General features: G+C 43.3%; 2 protein-coding genes across 2 annotated transcripts in view; both read left to right on the forward strand.

The window, feature by feature from the left end:
* Positions 1–1,207, forward strand: part of LOC124776510 (esterase FE4-like) — a 182,406-nt gene extending 181,199 nt beyond the window's left edge. Inside the window, exon 10 of the mRNA XM_047251532.1 lies at positions 325–1,207. Coding sequence (XP_047107488.1) covers positions 325–496 — 172 coding nt within the window. The 3' untranslated portion in view covers positions 497–1,207. The remainder of the gene's footprint in view (positions 1–324) is intronic.
* A 391-nt stretch (positions 1,208–1,598) lies between these two features.
* The window catches only part of LOC124775452 (juvenile hormone esterase-like), a 188,368-nt gene continuing 170,462 nt past the window's right edge, over positions 1,599–19,504 (forward strand). The window contains exons 1-2 of the mRNA XM_047250284.1: positions 1,599–1,629; positions 6,263–6,378. Coding sequence (XP_047106240.1) covers positions 1,599–1,629; positions 6,263–6,378 — 147 coding nt within the window. The remainder of the gene's footprint in view (positions 1,630–6,262; positions 6,379–19,504) is intronic.

Below are 19,504 nucleotides of genomic sequence, written 5' to 3' on the forward strand. Positions count from 1 at the left end.
TGAGAAACGAGACTGAAGTATTTCCTTCACCCACAATAAAATGATTACTGATACAAAATTCCATAGATTCACAAAAGGTGGGTGTGGATGTAGTGCTATTAATGCTCATTTTTACTGATAAAAACAATATTTTGATATAGTTACTATAAATAAATTTCATTGTCATCACAATTTAATGCATAATTCCCCTGTGTACTACAGTTAAAGGAATAAGATATAAATGAAACCTATAGAATCTTTGTAGTGCAAGGAAGAGATGAATGTACTTTTTGAGAAATCACAGAATATTATCAGCTTTTTCTTTAACATATGTATTGTTTCCAGGGTACCAACAACAGATCTGCATTCAGCAGTTTCCACAACATGTCCACCTTTCACAAAACACCAACTATTCTACATTGATATTGACAAGAACATAACTGTGCACAAGGGCCCTTTCAAAGAACGTATGGCCTTCTGGGAGCAAATTGAAAAACAATTAGCATCAAAACTATAATTCAGTCTACAACATTCCTGAAGTTCCAAAGAACAAAAATCAAAGCTTATTTGCAAAACAACAAGGAAACGGACTGTTGTATATTGAAGAACCATCAGCTTTTTGGCAGGATGTTATAATTTTCAGTTCCAGACATGGAACAACTGACTGACATTGTTATAACTCTGTTCCTATGTAGATTCAAACTGATATTTAATAATGTTAAGTTTATATGGTGGTCATTGAGAGTGAAATCTCATGGTCATGACTATTCTTGTGGTGGAGTGAAATGTTACAGTGGTAAAGTTCTTGACATATTTTGATGTGAATCATGGACTGGTCCTCTTGGATGTCCCATGACAATGTATCTCTTCTTTTCTTGCCTGTATTAATTCAGAGAAAATATATAGCATGCTGGTTTCCAAACTGGACACTGCAACATTCCTTCAGAAGTCTTCATTCAGTGTGAACAAGTAAGTGATTGTACAATAACTCCACCTTGATGAAATATGATACGTTACCAGTGGTAAATATATTTGTTTGTCTTATGATCATGGCAAAGAAAACTGTTATATAAAATTTCACATGTATCATATTTGTGATTAAAAAATAAAAACATAGATGCAGTCATAATTCTTTGACTGTTAGGTGCAAAACTTGATGACCTCACTTCTGTTGCTGGACTGTCACAGATATCACTAAATAAAGAAATAAAAAGTGATGGGTGCTGGATACTTCCTATGTGTTCTCAATTTTTGGGTTGTGTGGGCTCACTGGGTCAGTTAAAAGTATTTATATACAATATTGCATCATATGCTGCAGACTGTAACAATAATATAATCTTGTATCCAAGTGCAGAAATACAGGATTGACAATGAAACACAAGCAGTTGGATTTAAAGAAAACTACAAAGTGTATTGCGAGTCCACTAAAACTGCTGAGATCAAACTGACAACAAAGATTTGTAGGACTTCTGCATTTTGAAACATCATCTATTTGGTTTAGACCTTTTGATAAAATGAGTTGAGAACTCACTAATAACACTGCAATCAAATTAACTGCAACTGTTAAGTGGTAAACACGCATATGTTTCAAAATTTCAGTAGTCAACTACACTGATGATATGAAGCCCATCAACTACAGTGGCACTCAGTGTCAGTCAAAGGGATAAGAAACAGTTCACAGGCACATAAATCATAAAAATTCAATATAATAATAGAAGATAATTCTATCTGGCCACATAATCATGCCATCAAATGATCTGTGGGGAAGGTAGACCAAAATATGAGACTTTAGCAGACCTTGGGGTGTGCCTTACCACAACAGTGTGGCAACTATAGAATGAAAACTGTGCTTTTTGTGTTTCTTCCTGACAGCTGATAACTTTTGTACATATATCTCTCAGAAACTCTCACTTAGCAAACACTCACACAAAATGACAAACAACATTATGACAACAGGGATTTGATATAGTAACACAGTGAAATCTCACTGTGATGATTTCTGCTGTAGCTTTATATGTAGGCCAAAAAATGAGCTGTGTGTGGGTGCCATGGTGATCAAGAAATGTGGTTATGATTTGAAGCTCCAGGAACCCACACAACGCACATGAATACATTTGTAATAGCTGTAATATAATGTTTGGTGTGATGTAATACATGATAGGGTGACTGGCTCGATGAAACCATGATGAGGAATGTTTACCTGGACATGCTTAAACAGCTCCTACTACCACATATTGAAGATCTGCAGCCATCCGTGACCTACCAGCATGATGATGCACCCCCATGTTAGATTTGGAATATGCAGTATGTACTGAATGACACATTTCCTGAGAGGTGGTTGGGTCTTGATGGTCCCATCGCATGGACCCACACTTCCCTGATGGCATGCCATTAGACTTCTATTTGTGGATAATTATGAAGGATTGTGTGTACACAGCATTAGTTACTGACATTATTACCCTTCATGCATTGGTCACGGAACAGAACTATTGATTCTGCAGTGCTGACTCCTACATGGCCAAAACTTCAGTATCACCTTTATGTTGTAGAAGTAATGAGTGAGGAACACGCTGAAATAGCTCTGAGAGATGCTAAACGTTTTACAAGCAACCACAACACTCTGCCTCTGATAGTGAGACTTTATGGATAAATTTTATGGAAGAGCTCCATTTAAGCCTAGCTGTTTCTTTTGATACTTTGGCCACATGTTTGTATTCGGCCTCTTGGAAGTGAGAAACTTAAGGAGTTCTTGGACCACCTCAACGGCATTAACAGTAACATCCAGTTTACCATGGAGGTAGAAGAAGACGATGCATTTCCCTCCCGCAGCATCCTGGTATGCCGCAAAGGAAATGGATACCTTCGTCAAAGCGTCTTTAGAAAAGCCAACCACACGGATATGTACTTGCACACCATCAGCCATCATCATCTGGCACAGAAGCGCACTGTTTTACGAACATTGGTGCATTGTGCAAGAATGATACAGACACTGATAACCTGTCCCATGAGCTGAGCCAACTACAAAAGGTCCACAGGAAGAATGGCTGTAACGTCCATCAAATAAAGGACGTGTTTTCAAGCAAGACTCACAATAAAGCCACCAGTGGAGAGCAAGAAAAGAAACTTGCTTTTCCGCGGATCTGTGGAGCCATATCGGGCAAGCTACGCTGCCAGCTGAAACGATAAAAGACCAAATCTATCTTCAGGCCTCATACAAAAACCGAGACCAGTTAAAGATGCAGCAGTCTCAGTACACCTGAGTGAGGTCTGCAAGATACCCAGCGAGTGTGGTTAGTTTTATGTCAGACAAACTGTACACTCAGTGGAAAAATGCAGCAAGGAGCGTGAGAGGCTATATCATCTATGCTACCCTGACAAATCTGCTTTAGCTGAGTATGCTTTAGAAAATGGACACCGGATTAAATTTGACGAAAAATTCGTCGTGGCTCGCACTAACGGCTTCTGGAATTGTGTAAGTAAAGAAGCTATTGAAATGTAAATCAGAGACGAGGTCGTTGCAACTCAGCAAGGCGTGGGATACAGCGATCACGCGTGGCTGAAGTGGGCACATCAAACGCCGAGACAATGTATGCCCATATACGATGATGCCACAAGCGCCAGTGAGTCACATTCGGGAGCTAGTGTATGTAAGGAGTGTGTGAACGGGCCACTGGCAGTCATACCACTTGACAATGGCCAAAGAGTGCTTATCCGAAAGATTGTGTAATTTTAATCACTTGACAGCATGAAGGTGGTTCATTGAACCCTCTGCCAGGCACTTTATTGTGAATAGCAGAGTAATCACGTAGATGTAGATGTAGACGCTGTTGGAAAACTGAGGAGTTTTATTCAATGTTACCACCACGAGACACTGATTCTTGCACTTTATAGGTAAGTTCTTTGTCCGCCTCTGTAGCTGACTGCATGTAGGGAACCCCAGGTTCGATTCCCAGTATTGCCAGGGATTTTTCGTCGGTGGGATGGCTGGTATTGGGTGCACTCAGACTTGTGAGGGCAGAAACGGAGCTACTCGACCGATTAGTAGCGATTCCAAGGTAAAAAAATCCGACAAAGAGCGGGAGAGCGGTGTGCTTGGCCCCTCTACACCATATCGGATGACGCCGTTGGCAGAAGATGGCTCGGGCCCCATTGAACTGTTTAGGGCCAGTACACGGAACTTTACCTTATCTTTACCTTAGTAAGTTCAATGGTGTCTCAGTTACGATGAACAGCATAAAAATATTTCAAATGGCTCTAAGCGCTATGGGACTCAACATCTGAGGTCATCAGTCCCCTAGACTTAGAACTACTTAAACCTAAATAACCTAAGGACATCACACACATCCATGCCCGAGGCAGGATTCGAACCTGCGACCACAGCAGCAGTGCGGTTCTGGACTGAAGCACCTAGAACCTCCCGCCAAGCAGCATAAGATTCATGTCTAAAATCAAAAACTCTGTTTAGAACTTCCGATATCCTTCATTTAAAAACGGCTAAACCATTGTGCTCCAGAATAAATGTGAAATGAATGCGATAAAAAGAGACTGCAAATCTACACTGGCGGGAAAAAATCGCATGAATAAGAAGTTGTGCGACATAAACGAAAGTTGGTAGGTGTATTTCTACTTCTGAAAGACTATGTCTATTGAAATTTCGTGCCAGTCGAATAAGACTGGCTGTAGCAGCGCCATTATGAGGATGGAAATCAGGTGTGCTTTAAATAAACGTTACAACGATTGTGAGCTTTAGTTACCTTTGAAGCGACAAAGACGCCATTATCAACACCTCACTGAGTTTGAAAGACGTTGTGTAATAGGACTACGAGAAACTGGAAAGACTTGGCAGGAATGTAGCTACTCTATATGACTGGTAGCAGCGGTGATCACGTCGCAGGAAGACTGGGCTCCAGACGGCACTACGATCGTGTTCAGAGTGTCTCCCTGGTGCATCGTATTGCACCTGCAGCAGGAATTTGAGCAGCAGTTGGCATCACAGCGACACAACAAACCGTTACAGATCGGTTATTTCAAGGACAGCTCCGGGCCAGACGCACTATAGGGTGCATTCCACTGACCCCGAACCATCGTCATTTGCGACTTCAGCCTTCAGCAGCGTCAAGCGAGAGCTCATTGGAGGGCAGAGTGGAATTCTATTTTTTGGTGAAAGTTAGTTGTGCCTCAGTGCCAGTGAAGGCTGTGTGCTGACTAGGAGGGCAGTTGAGGGCCTGTAACCAACCTCTGTGTGCTAGATCACTGGACCTACACCTACAGCTATGGTCTGGGGTGCGATTTCGTATGACAGCAGGAGCACTCCCGTGGTTCTCTCTCGCACCTTGACTGCAAAATTGTACGTCAGTCTGGTGATTCGATCTGTTGTGATGACATTCATGAACAGCATTCCAGGGGTTCTTTTCCAGCAACATACCACTGTTGTAATCCAACATGCTTACAGAGTGTCGACGTGTTGCCTTGGCCTACTCGATCAACAGATCTGTCTGCAGTAGAGCACTCGTGGGACATCATCGGACTACAACTCCAGCGTCATCCGCACCCAGCATTAACCGTATCTGTATTGACCGACCACATACAAGAGAGAGGGAACTGCATCTCCATCCGACATGTGTACAACACAGTGCATGGACGTTTGCATGCTTACATTCAACATTATGGCGGTTACACTGGTTATTAATGTAGTAATGTACCAGTATGTCACGTTTGCAATGGTTTATGTTTCGCTTACATTAACCTTAACTGTGTTGCCTAGACAAAGGTATTCCGGAAATTTCATTTTTTATTGTTTTTCCATTGGTATATACGTAGGAGCTCGCCAGGGACGTATGGATGCAAAAAAAAAAAAAAAAAAAAAAAAAATCTTCCTTGCGCCAGGATGAGCGAATATTGAGCTAAGAAGAAAGCAAGTGGTACATTGCAGGGTAAACGTAAAAATATAAAAAGTAGAAGAGGATTCGTTCCGGATATTCTGTCGCCAAGTGAGTATGTATTTGGTCATTAGCTAGTCATTGCCAGCTGGGTTTAATGGGTGTCTGTATAGAGGACATACGAGCCAAGTGATGTTCCGGTGATGGAACAATAAAAAACGGAGGCACCGGAGCACAACGCTTCCTGCGCGGCTAGCGGATGCATGAAAATAGCGAGAGCGGCCAGTGTGTGTGAAAAATGGGATCGAGAACGTTGTGGCGGCTGCTGCTGCTGCTGGTGGTGGCTGCGAGCGCGAGAGCGGCTCCGGAGGCGGCGGGCGGCAGCGGGGGCGGAGGAGGCGACGACGGCGTGGTGGCGCTGCGGCACGGGGGCCGCGTCGCGCCCGTCAGGCTCGCCTGCTGCCTCGCCTACTTCGCCATCCCCTACGCCAAGCCGCCCCTCGGCCACCTACGTTTCAAGGTACGTATCCAAAAGGCGCAAAACGAAAATGGTCAGATCGCTGCTATTCCTACTTGTATAGTAGGAGAAACTGCTTCAAATGGAGAAAAGCACAGCCACAAATAATGTCAGAACAAGACTGACCTTAAATAGTGTTGCAGATCCCTGGTCTGTGACTTTGGTTGGAAACAAAGTGTCCAACACTGACATATTCTTGAACTGAAAGCTTTTATAGCCTTACTTGTACACAGCCACAGATAAACCTTTACCAATGGGTGGAACCGAAAGTATTATTTTTCACCGTAATATAAGAAAAGGACTTTGTTCATAGCGACAGCTCTTCTATCCGGGAAGCCAGACCACATGGCAGAAAGGAAAAAAATGAGGTGTGTTTGCCGTACCGGCACTGTCAAGCATTTTGAACAGAATTTGAACTGTCAGGAATGTTACTCTCCAGGCTGTATATACTATGTGTACGGATTAAATGCTTTTGCCTTTCCGCGATCGATATAAATTTCGGATGTACCCACCAAGATAACCGATGAAATGTGGGTTAAAGAGTGTGTGTGTATGACAGACAACAGGACCCGGTGCTTAACTGTAATGTCTGCGCTCTGGCCTCTAAAAAATTTCCAGCAATTTCGTCTCTGTTTCTCAACCTTGCTCGTTTAAGAAATATTGGCATACCATATGGTTAATAATTAAAAGTTTTATCTCAAAATTTCCGAGAACATGGGAAAGTCCGCTTTGTTGGAACATCACTTGCGTATTTTCCTTATTTTCCTCTTAATTATTAATATTTTTCTATGTTATTTCGCTTTCATAAGTTTGAAAATATATCTCAGCCGCGGCGGAGTTGCTCGCATCGTCTTCTGAATTTCTGGCGCCACTAGCTTGATCTGTCGTATGGTATTCCTCTGGTTAGAAGCCTTTTAAGATCTGTGCTCGAGTTTGTTGGGGGGACGGAGCGTGTTGTGGCGTGGCGAGTTGGGGAGTGGTAAGTGGAAGCGTGCTGGGCCCATAACCCAGAGGTCCGTGGATCGGAACCACGCTCTGCTACCACTCCCCGACTGGCCACGCCACAGCATGCCCCGTCCCCATCAACAACTTCCAGCAAAGATCTTAGTGGTCACAAACCAAAGGGACATCACACGACAGATCGAGCTAGGGGCACCAGGAATTCCAAAGACGACGTCAGTATCCTGTAACTAGCTGAGGTCAGTAAAGAACTAATAAGTTAAGACAATATTGTATAAATGAACAGTTAACTTAGAGAGTCTGACAGACACTATGATACCAGTTACTTTACAAAATCGTATGATACCAGTTAGGGTTAACTGTTGGCTGAAAGGAGCAGAAAATAATAACACTATATAGAATAAGTGCGCATGATTGTGCAGTATTTTTAAAACATTGAAAATGAAAGATCATTGACATCAAATTGTATTTTCGAGCATTTGCATTTTGCGTAATTTTACCGTATTGAATCGAAAATAGGCTACACTTTTTCTCCAGATTTCACCCTCGAAAAGTTTTGCTGTACAAAAACTGAGCTCATGTGCAACAATACCGTACAACTAGCGTCTGCGGCCGAATCTGGCGACAAGTCATTTTCTTACAAAATGCAAACATTTGCTGGTGTTTTACTGTCCTTAATATTGTGTAGGGCTGCCAGTATTGTTTCTTTAGCTTATAATTCAGTTTGAGTTTGATACTGGTAAGAAGGCCTGGTTTATGACGATATGAACACCATTTAGAACGAAAAGCATCATCAAGCGAAGGACTTCGGCGTAGTTACGATGCAAACTTCAAACTTATAGTTTCGCATTGTGCCAAAATCACAACCAACAGAGGCTAGAAGAAAGTACGGACTGGACGAATCTAATGTGCGACGTTGGGTTGCTCCAGAAGAAAAATGGAAGAAGCCAGTTTCACCGAGAAAATCGTTCAGGGGACCGAAATGTGCCAAGTATCTGAAACTTGAAGCTAAGGTTCTTTCCTGAGACGATGGAATGCCTATCTCATGGGAAATTATCCAGCTGAAGACTCTGGAAATAGCAAAAATCTTAAACGTACCACAATGAGATTATTATTAGTTGGTGTCGTCGATTTATGCGGAGAAATGACCTTGCTTTCCGACGAAGTTTTACAGAGGGTGCCAGCAGATATCGACGAGCTGGTCAACTTCCAGCGTCACGTCATCCAGTTGCGAAAGTGTCACTCATACCCTTTTCATCAGATTGGCAATGCTGACGAAACGCTAGTATTTTTTGACATGAAGAGCAATACGTCAGTGGACATGAAAGGGCAAAAACTATCTCACTAAAGGAACCGGAATGAAAAAAAGGAATAACTGTGATGTTAGCTGTTACAGCCAATGGGGGAAAATTTACGTCACTTTGAAGAGAAAAACGATGCCCAAAGAAAACTTTCCTATGGACTTAATGATACGCTGCCAAGGAAAGGGCTAGAGGACTACGCAACTGATAGTCGACTGGTTGTCACCTGTTTGAAATTGCAGACCTGGAATACTGTTTGCTAGTGCTGAATGCTTTTCGAATACTTTTAAGGGACACCCAACTGCTGAAGTAAAAAATAAACTTGCAGCACACAAGACGGGTACTAGATGTGGCCATAAGCAAACCACTCAAGAACAACCGCCGAGTAATTTAGTTTGAAGAACAACCTCCCAAGAATGTATTCAGGCTGGCTTCTGGAAGAACACCATGTGTTTAGACCGTATGGTAAGATTAAGAAGACGCCCGTCACTCATTTGTGTGAGTGGATTCTTGCTCCATGGTCCTCAGTACCTTCACCATCCATCATCGAGGGGCGCAAGAACTGCTGCATATACACTCCTGGAAATTGAAATAAGAACACCGTGAATTCATTGTCCCAGGAAGGGGAAACTTTATTGACACATTCCTGGGGTCAGATACATCACATGATCACACTGACAGAACCACAGGCACATAGACACAGGCAACAGAGCATGCACAATGTCGGCACTAGTGCAGTGTATATCCACCTTTCGCAGCAATGCAGGCTGCTATTCTCCCATGGAGACGATCGTAGAGATGCTGGATGTAGTCCTGTGGAATGGCTTGCCATGCCATTTCCACCTGGCACCTCAGTTGGACCAGCGTTCGTGCTGGACGTGCAGACCGCGTGAGACGACGCTTCATCCAGTCCCAAACATGCTCAATGGGGGACAGATCCGGAGATCTTGCTGGCCGGGGTAGTTGACTTACACCTTTTAGAGCACGTTGGGTGGCACGGGATACATGCGGACGTGCATTGTCCTGTTGGAACAGCAAGTTCCCTTGCCGGTCTAGGAATGGTAGAACGATGGGTTCGATGACGGTTTGGATGTACCGTGCACTATTCAGTGTCCCCTCGACGATCACCAGTGGTGTACGGCCAGTGTAGGAGATCGCTCCCCACACCATGATGCCGGGTGTTGGCCCTGTGTGCCTCGGTCGTATGCAGTCCTGATTGTGGCGCTCACCTGCACGGCGCCAAACACGCATACGACCATCATTGGCACCAGGGCAGAAGCGACTCTCATCGCTGAAGACGACACGTCTCCATTCGTCCCTCCATTCACGCCTGTCGCGACACCACTGGAGGCGGGCTGCACGATGTTGGGGCGTGAGCGGAAGACGGCCTAACGGTGTGCGGGACCGTAGCCCAGCTTCATGGAGACGGTTGCGAATGGTCCTCGCCGATACCCCAGGAGCAACAGTGTCCCTAATTTGCTGGGAAGTGGCGGTGCGGTCCCCTACGGCACTGCGTAGGATCCTACGGTCTTGGCGTGCATCCGTGCGTCGCTGCGGTCCGGTCCCAGGTCGACGGGCACGTGCACCTTCCGCCGACCACTGGCGACAACATCGATGTACTGTGGAGACCTCACGCCCCACGTGTTGAGCAATTCGGCAGTACGTCCACTCGGCCTCCCGCATGCCCACTATACGCCCTCGCTCAAAGTCCGTCAACTGCACATACGGTTCACGTCCACGCTGTCGCGGCATGCTACCAGTGTTAAAGACTGCGATGGAGCTCCGTATGCCACGGCAAACTGGCTGACACTGACGGCGGCGGTGCACAAATGCTGCGCAGCTAGCGCCATTCGACGGCCAACACCGCGGTTCCTGGTGTGTCCGCTGTGCCGTGCGTGTGATCATTGCTTGTACAGCCCTCTCGCAGTGTCCGGAGCAAGTATGGTGGGTCTGACACACCGGTGTCAATGTGTTCTTTTTTCCATTTCCAGGAGTGTAGAATGCCCTGGATGGCTGAGGACGACATAGTGTGGGAAGAGAATGAAGAAAATAAGATTGAGAGTGATGAAGTGAATACCAGTACTGATACGATGAGAATAAAGAAGACAAAATATATTCCCAGTGTATTGTGATGTTGACAGCACATACGTATGTCTTACAAATAAATTTATGGTAATTTTTCTCCTTTCAAACAGTGTACGCCTAATTTGCACGCAAAATCTTTTCTTTTTATTTCTTCCTCGATATTTAGGGATGCGCCTTACACGCGGTGGCGGCTTATTTTCGGCCCAATAGGGTATTTCATTAAACCACATTTTACGTGTTAGGAACTGGCACAACAGTTTTATTTACATGTTCTGCAGTATGGTCGACTGTGTATTGTTGCAAACAAGCGGCAGAGCATTATTAACACTATTTGCTTTTCATTGTAAACAAACCTCGCCTTGAAGTCGTTCATTAAACGACATACGCCACTAAACGATTTCTCGGCCAGCCAGAATACTCCTGAACTCTGATTCGTTTGAATTGGTACTTAGCACTGTTTTTACAATCCTGTTTTCGTTTCATTTACTAATTTTAGGTTCAACCGTTGTGTGCCCTCACAATAGGGTGTATCAAAAAGAATCGTCTTATTTTTTAAAATCATAACTATTACGCTATTTGAGATATTTGCGTGAACAATGTACTGTTGGAAAGCGCAAACTCTCGAGTTTTACGTGGGTCCCGCTAGGTAACATCAGTGTGCGCCCACTTCAGTTCTAGTAAAAATAGTTTCGGGTCAAGAGAAAGAATTTTTTGTTCTACATTTTGCACAGTTTAGGTCAGTAATAACTGTTCAGCGTGACTGTCGTACTAGGCATGGTGTAAATCCTCATACAGCACAGAGCATTCGACGATGGCATGAACAATTCCGAGAAACAGGTTTTTTGTGTAAAAGGCAAATCGCCGGGCCGTCACCGAGTGGCTGACACAGACGTCGAACGCATCCGCCATAGTTTCACTAGGAGTTCGCAGAAATCCGTTCGCCGTACAGCTCGACAGCTTACCATGCCTTGATGTGCGTCTGGCATTTGCTGCGTCGACGTTTACACATGAAATCATACAAAATTCAGCTATTGCAAGCTCTTCGTGAAGGTGACAAACAACAACGTGTGTAGTTCTGTAATTTCGTTCTTGGCAAGATCGAGGATGACAGTTTTCTTCCACGCTTAGTATTTAGTGACAAGTTGACATTCCATTTAAATGTAAAGGTGAACCGTCATAATGTAAGAATAGGGGGTACGGAACAACCACATGAAATTGTACAACTTTAGAGGGACTCTCCAAAATTTGATGTGTTTTGTGCAGTTTAATGCGAAAAGGTGTATGGTCCAGTTTTCTTTGCCGAGAACACTGTTACAGAAAGCACTTATCTTGATGTGCTTTCTTTTCACACAGCTGGGGACTGATTTGAGCGATTTCATTTACCAACAGGACGGGGCCGTGCTGCACTGGCATCTGGAAGTGCGGGAATTTTTAAATCAAAGGATTATTGAACGATGGATCGGTTACACTGGACCAAATGATTCAGCCTTATATTAATGGCCTCCAAGGTCACTGGACCTGACTGTATGTGATTATTTCTTGTGGCGGTTTATAAAAGTGTTTATGTGCCTCCATTACCAAAACAATGAATGAACTGAGACATCGCATAACAGCAGCTGTGGAAGCTGTAACTCAAGACATGCCCGCTGCAGTGTGGGAACAATCTGAATAGTGCATTGTCATACGCCGTGCATCTCAAGGGGGGCTTATTTAACACCTATGAAAAGGTATGAAAAACCAACTTTTTGAGTGTCCCGTTCATCATAAAACAAAGTTCATTGTATATGTTTATTAGTTTCCGAAATATAGACGTGCCAAATCGAATGATTCTTTTTGATATACCCTTTATTTTTCCGATCACGTTATGATGCAGTTTCGTAATATTTTTATTCATGGCTTGGTATTTAACCCATTCATAAAGGACAGCGTGCTTATTCTCACCTGCTGAATGACACAGCGTTAGATTTTCAATATCCAACACTAATCACAACGTAGATCAGGCTGTGTCGAGATGTTCTCATGTACCTGTATCATATTCCCCTTTCTCAGTTCCATTCATGAATGGTATGTGAGAAGAACGACTATCAATAAATTTCGGTATGAACTCTAATTTCTCTGGTTTTTTTTTCACCATGATCATTTCGACAGACATATATGAGAAGAAGTAATATGTTGCTCAACGCTTCTTCGAATATACGCTTACAGAATTTCAACAGTAGCCTTCTCTGTGATACACAAGCCCTCTCTTTTGTGGTGACTGCCACTGAAGTTAGCAGAACATCTCTGTAGCACTCTTACACTTATGAGGTGCTCGCAGACGGCATATCCAACGGCGTGAGACACAGCACCGTCAGCACATGGGAAGAACTGTTTAACGTGATTTTGCGTTCTCAGCGCTTTCCAGTGGCAGCCTTTGGCTTTATTTCGCTCGCAAACCACACCGTTTATTCACGAAAAATGGGCACAGGTCAAATTCCTAAAGTAGCTTTATTAAAAGGCACATTTCTCCCCGTGTTTATACGCTACTCATGTTTCTCTGGTTGTGGAATATACACACATCAAAAAAAGTTTTGCATCACCTTTGTTCCGAGAGTTCTGGAGTCTGTTCAGAAAATTGGAATATAGATCAACATAAACATAATTTCCACCCTTTTTATTGCTCATGAAAACTACACATTGCGTGTTGTACCACCATACAGCGAGACCTTCAGAGGTGGTGATACAGTTTGCTGTACACACTGGTACCTTTAGTACCCAGTACCACGCGCTCTTGCATTGATGCTTGCCTGTATTCGTCGTGGCATACTATCACACAAGTTCTTCACGTCACTGTTGGTCCAGATTATCCCACTCCTCAATGGCGGTTCGGCATAAATCCCACAGAGTGGTTGGTGGGTCACGTCGTCCATAAACAGCCCTTTTCAATCTATCCAAGGCATGTTCCATAGGGTTCACGTCTGGAGAACATCCTGGTCACTCTAGTTGAGCCTATGTCGTTATCCCGAAGGAAGTCATTCACAAGATGTGCACGATGGGGGCGCGAATTGTCGTCCATGAAAACGAATGCCTCGCCAATATGCTGCCGATATGGTTGCACTATCGGTCGGAGGATGGCATTCATGTATCGTACAGCCATTACGGCGCCTTCCATGACCCCCAGCGGCGTACGTCGACCCCACATAATGCCAACCCAAACAGCAGGGAACCTCCACCTTGCTGCACTCGCTGGACAGTGTGTCTAAGGTGTTCAGCCTGACTGGGTTGCCTCCAAACACGTCTCCGACCATTGTCTGGTTGAAGGCATATGCGACACTAATCGGTGAAGAGAATATGATGGCAATCCTGAGCGGCCCATTTGGCATGTTGTTGGGTCCATCTGTACCACCCTGCATGGTGTCGTGGTTGCAAAGATGGACCTCGCTATGGACGTTGGGAGTGAAGTTGCACATCACGCAGCCTATTGCGCACAGTTTGAGTCGTAACACTACGTCCTGTGGCTGCACGAAAAGCATTATTCAACATGGTGGCGTTGCTCTCAGGGTTCTTCCGAGCCATAGTCTGTGGGTAGCGGTCATCCACTGCAGTAGTAGCTCTTTGGCAGTCTGAGCGAGGCATGTCATTGACAGTTACTGTCTCTCTGTATCTCCTCCATGTCCGAACAACATCGCTTCGGTTCACTCCGAGAGAGTTGTTGAGAGCCCTTCTTGGCACAAAGTAACAATGCGGACACAATTGAATCGCGGCATTGACCATCTAGGCATGGTTGAACTACAGGCTACACGAGCTGTGTACCTTTTTCCTAGTGGAATGAGTGGAAGTGTTCGGCTGTCGGACCCCTTCCGCCTAATAGGCGCTGCTCATGCATGGTTGCTTACATCTTTTGGCGGGTTTAGTGACATCTCTGAACTGTCAAAGGGACTCTGTCTGTGATACAATATCCACAGTCAAAATCTATCTTCAGGAGTTCTGGGAACTGGGCTGATGCAAAACTTTTTTGGATGTGTGTATAAACAAAAATTTAAATATCTGTCAACAAGTAATAAGACACTTATATTTAGATAACACTTATACTTACATAACATCAATTACAGGGTGTACATAATGTCCGGGAACACTTTGAATTATTTATTGCACAAGAACCAAACATTGTATAGATATCATACATATGTCATTTTGAAGGGTAACCCTGTTAGTTTTTTTTTTTTCATATGTACCGCCACAAGCACACTTTGGTAATTTGCCGATAGTCAGCGCTAGTCGCAAACATGGCGCTGGTTCATGAAGTGGCCTCCCCGATCACCAGATCTCACTCCATGTGACTTTCTTCTGTGAGGACACATTAAAGATCTGGTGTATGCACCGCCTCTACCAGGTGATCTAGCAGAGCTCCAGGAGAGAATACGGGAAGCAACTGCCACAGTCGACAATGCCATGCTGGGATGGGTATGGCAAGAATTCAATTACTGTATTGACGTCTGCCGCGTCACTTATGGTTTGCATATCGAATGTTTGTAAAAAAAAAAGAAAAAAAAAACTTTCAGAGTTTCTCTTCAAAATGCAGTATGTATGACATCTGTACAATATTTAGTTCTTGTGCAATAAATAATTGAAAGTGTTCCTGTACTTTATGTACACCCTGTATTATGTAAAACTGTGTCTATTAATTTCGAAAGAAAGTCCTACTACCTTTTACAAAACATAAAGGCGGGAAAAAATTGTATACAGCAGGACGCGAACCATCTAGCAGTCTACCCTGTTCCATAACGTGGCACAGCTACTAACTACACTATGTGGTAGCTCCGCAGTCACTAACCTTTTTTTTTTATTTTATGGTCTTCTAAAGGCTTTAATCGCCGAAATGTTGTTTACTGACATTTAATTATAACAAATCCTAACAAGAACGACCGTTTTTCATGAATCTTCAATGTGCCATTGCCGTAAAAAGGCTTACTTTCATAACACGCGGCTTATAACGCGAAAATAACTAAACACGAAAAACCTTTAATCACCAATATGACGTTCCACGTCATTTTATTGCAACAAATCGTATCAATAACGATTCATTCTCAAGACATTTAGCGTGTTGGTGGTTAGAAACAGCAAGTATTCTTAGAGTGTAAGGTATAACATAAAATCCACCGAACTGGACATAACAACTGCAATATGTCGTCTGGCTTTATACTTTTTTTCTTTTTGGTGTATTTTATGTGGCACGTTGCCGAAACACTGCAGAGCTTATTTTGTAGTTCATGTTTCAGTGACGAAATGGCTCCTCAATGCAAAATAGCAGGAAGTGATGTCACAGAGCTCTTAGAGTGTTAATTCGTCGCGTGTGACGACAGCTTTATTGAACGATCCTGTAACAAAATAAGCTGCTGTCCGTTGGATCTTCTCTATATGCTTTATTAATTCTACTTGTTAAGGATCCCAAACTGATGAACAGTATTCAAACATCGGCGGAACAAGTGTTTTCTAAGTCACTTCTTTCGGGGATGAAGTGTGTGTCTTTTCGTCAAGTTAGGCGCAGTATGTCAGTTGTATTTGATATCCTCTAAATCCGCGTTTCTCAGTCTTTTTTCCTTTGGGGGAAATCAAAGTTATGTTTTAAACTTTCGCGATACCCCTTCATGCGATATTTTTCCTAGATGCAAAAAAGCAAACACATAAATGGTTCAAATGGCTCTGAGCACTATGGGACTTAACATATGTAACATCTGAGGTCATCAGTCCCCTATAACTTAGAACTACTTAAAACTAACTAACCTAAGGTCATCACACGCATCCATGCCCGAGGCAGGATTCGAACCTGCGTCCGCAGCGGTCGCGCGGTTCCAGACCGAAGCGCCTACAACCGCGCGGCCACATCGGCAGGCGCAAACACATAAAGGACATACAATTTATTTTTTATTATTGAACGACTATGAGACACATATTTTAAGACACTTTTGAATAGGAACATATGAACATACACACAAGGTAAGCAATAAAAGAAAGTATTACTTTTAAGCAGGAACATAAAAAAGCACATACGTAAAGTACAAAGAACACATACTTTGTTAGGGACGAGTCCGCAGCTCGTCGTCGTGCGGTAGCGTTCTCGCTTCCCGCGCCCGGGTTCGATTCCCGGCGGGGTCAGGGATTTTCTCTGCCTCGTGATGACTGGGTGTTGTGTGATGTCCTTAGGTTAGTTAGGTTTAAGTAGTTCTAAGCTCTATGGGACTGATGACCATGGATGTTAAGTCCCATAGTGCTCAGAGCCATTTCAACCATTTGTTAGGGACGACTAAGAGACACAAATTTCACAAAGTGATTACGTAAGATATTTGAATAGAAGCATATAAACAAATAAGAAACTTATTACTATTAACTCTAGATTGACCGCGCCATATTTTATAACACGGCCGGGCACGCGGTGTACTTTGTACTTTGTAAACATGTATGAGCAAAATAACAGTTTAATCTTAGTTTAATTAAACAACAATAAAATAAACTTAACTCGAAGCATTCCCGTTACATCAGGTCCCAGCCAACCCCTTATTCGACTGCTAATTATCTCGTAAACAACTGTCTCATTGTGGGACTGCTTGTAGCTCGGAATCTCGGTCATTTTCCTGCACGGATCATAATTTTTTTCTCACATAGCTCGCTGTTTATTTTATTTTACTGTTGCTCACTTGGACGTATAACAGCATAACTTATCACAGTGTTAGCTGATGGAAGAATGAAGGAATTGGTACAGGCTTGCAAATGTAAAAGAACGATGGAGCGGTACAAGACAATGCTATTTGTGGTTGGCTCATTTTATACATAGGCGCGCCAGCTCGAGGCTTAAACAAGAACATAACAGATATAAAAAGAAATAAAACTTAAAACTGGTGTGATACTTGTCCCTGGTGATTTTTGCAAAATAGGTCTATGCGGCACGGACTATTGACAGACATTCTCTAATCTCGCCGTCCACATCAAGGAGGCGATGTCTGTGCTCACAGTTTATATTCTTCAGTGTAAAGAATCCAGACTCGCACAAGTGGGACGTCGGTAAAGGCAGTAAAAGAGATACTGCTTTATTCGTGATATCCAGATATCTCTTTTGAATGAGATCCAAAAAACATCGGGAGCATTTTCTTTAAATTTCGATCTCAGGGTTGTATTCGATGATACTTCGAGAAGTTTCTCTTCTGCGGAGCTGTTTAATTCTGGGTTGGATACTTTAGCGTCGTCAGGTGCAAACAATCACTCCCAGCCAGTAGCCGAGACCGAGAGAAAGTATTTGGATATCCTTTCTTGCAACTGTGATAGGTGCCCTTTTATGTGTTCCTTTATCTGATTTTTCCTTCTGTATTCCGCTCAACTGATGCGATAGGTAGTTGGAAAAGCAGTTACATCGTTCTCTCCTACGGCCGAGATCCAATAGACGAGTTTCCTCGAAAATGCGCTGATCTTAACACGTGATGATATCTTTTCATACTGTCCCCGCATACTTGAATTCAAAGCATTAAGGTTGTTGAAAATACTGGAAGATACGCCAGCTGAGCACACCATACTGGCTTTTTAAGACATTCACAGTAATGAAACTTATTACTATCACTAGTTTCAGAAAAATGCCAGTAGTTCGTGTGTAAGTTCTAGAATTCTCGTACGTATTTTTCCTATGGAAAGCCAACGGATTTTGCTGTGGGATAACAATCTTTTATGATCTGCACCCGTTTCTTTTCAGAGTTTCTCAAACACTCGCGATTTTGCAGGACAAGTTTGTGCATAACTGACCATCGGAACAACGGTTTGAATGACTTCATCCAAACGATTTCCGTCCGTCGTCCGCACCACTGAAGCCCCTGTATGTAAAAAGCAGTGAGTAGTTATTACTGACGCGGTTTTATTCAGAGCACGAAAATTAGAAACCGCTTTACATTTGCTGTCACTGCAGCAGCGTCATCAGAAAGGGAGCCCAAACGATAGTTTGTAGTGGGGTAGGGAGTGATACACTTGTGGGTATGGAGTATTTTTAATATTTTGGAAGGCAGATGGCGACTAGTAAGTAGCCATAAAAAAGTTTCACTTCCAAACCTCTTAAAAACCTGCTTTATATCGACTTTTAAATCATTATCTTGAAACAAAAGCACCTGACTTCATTATATCTTTTTTCGTTCCGCTGAGAGCTAGAGACGGGGGTGGGCGGGGGCGAGGCCCTCTTTACATGGGTGCCCTTGGCTATCAGTACATGTAGCAATGCAGTCCGTCACTCGAGTCCATTATCTTGAAAGAAACTGTCAACAGCGGCAATTACTTCAGCTCCAGCGGTTGTTGTCCACAGTTCTCGACAAAACAGATATCGATCAATAATTTCTGATCCGTAAAAGAAATCTCACAAAACATAATAATCGAGCTTTCCCGTAATTGTAAGTGTTTTCTAATAACTGTAAAGCAAACTGCGTGTTTGTTAAGTTTTCTGTAGCACTATTTTGAATATCAGCTGACATATCCATAACGTGCCGATGAATTTTATCATTTGTCAGAGATACTTTCGAAATCTGCTCAACTGCTTCGGACCTCAACATAGTGGCAACAGTTTCTTTACGTGTCGCTAAAATAAGCTCGTCGTTCCAGAAATTTTAAATGATGCCAAAAGAAAAATCTTAGAGCATTAAACGTTTCTCCATCGCAGCAGAAAATACTTGATTGGAATTATCAGGCGCTGAAAGTACTCTCGCGGCTTCTGAAAGACGCTGTGGTGGTTTCGTTCCAAATGCATTTCAGCTTGTTACGTACCACTGACTCACTTG

The sequence above is a fragment of the Schistocerca piceifrons genome, chromosome 2 (assembly GCF_021461385.2).
Source record: "Schistocerca piceifrons isolate TAMUIC-IGC-003096 chromosome 2, iqSchPice1.1, whole genome shotgun sequence".
Taxonomy (NCBI): Eukaryota; Metazoa; Arthropoda; class Insecta; order Orthoptera; family Acrididae; genus Schistocerca; species Schistocerca piceifrons.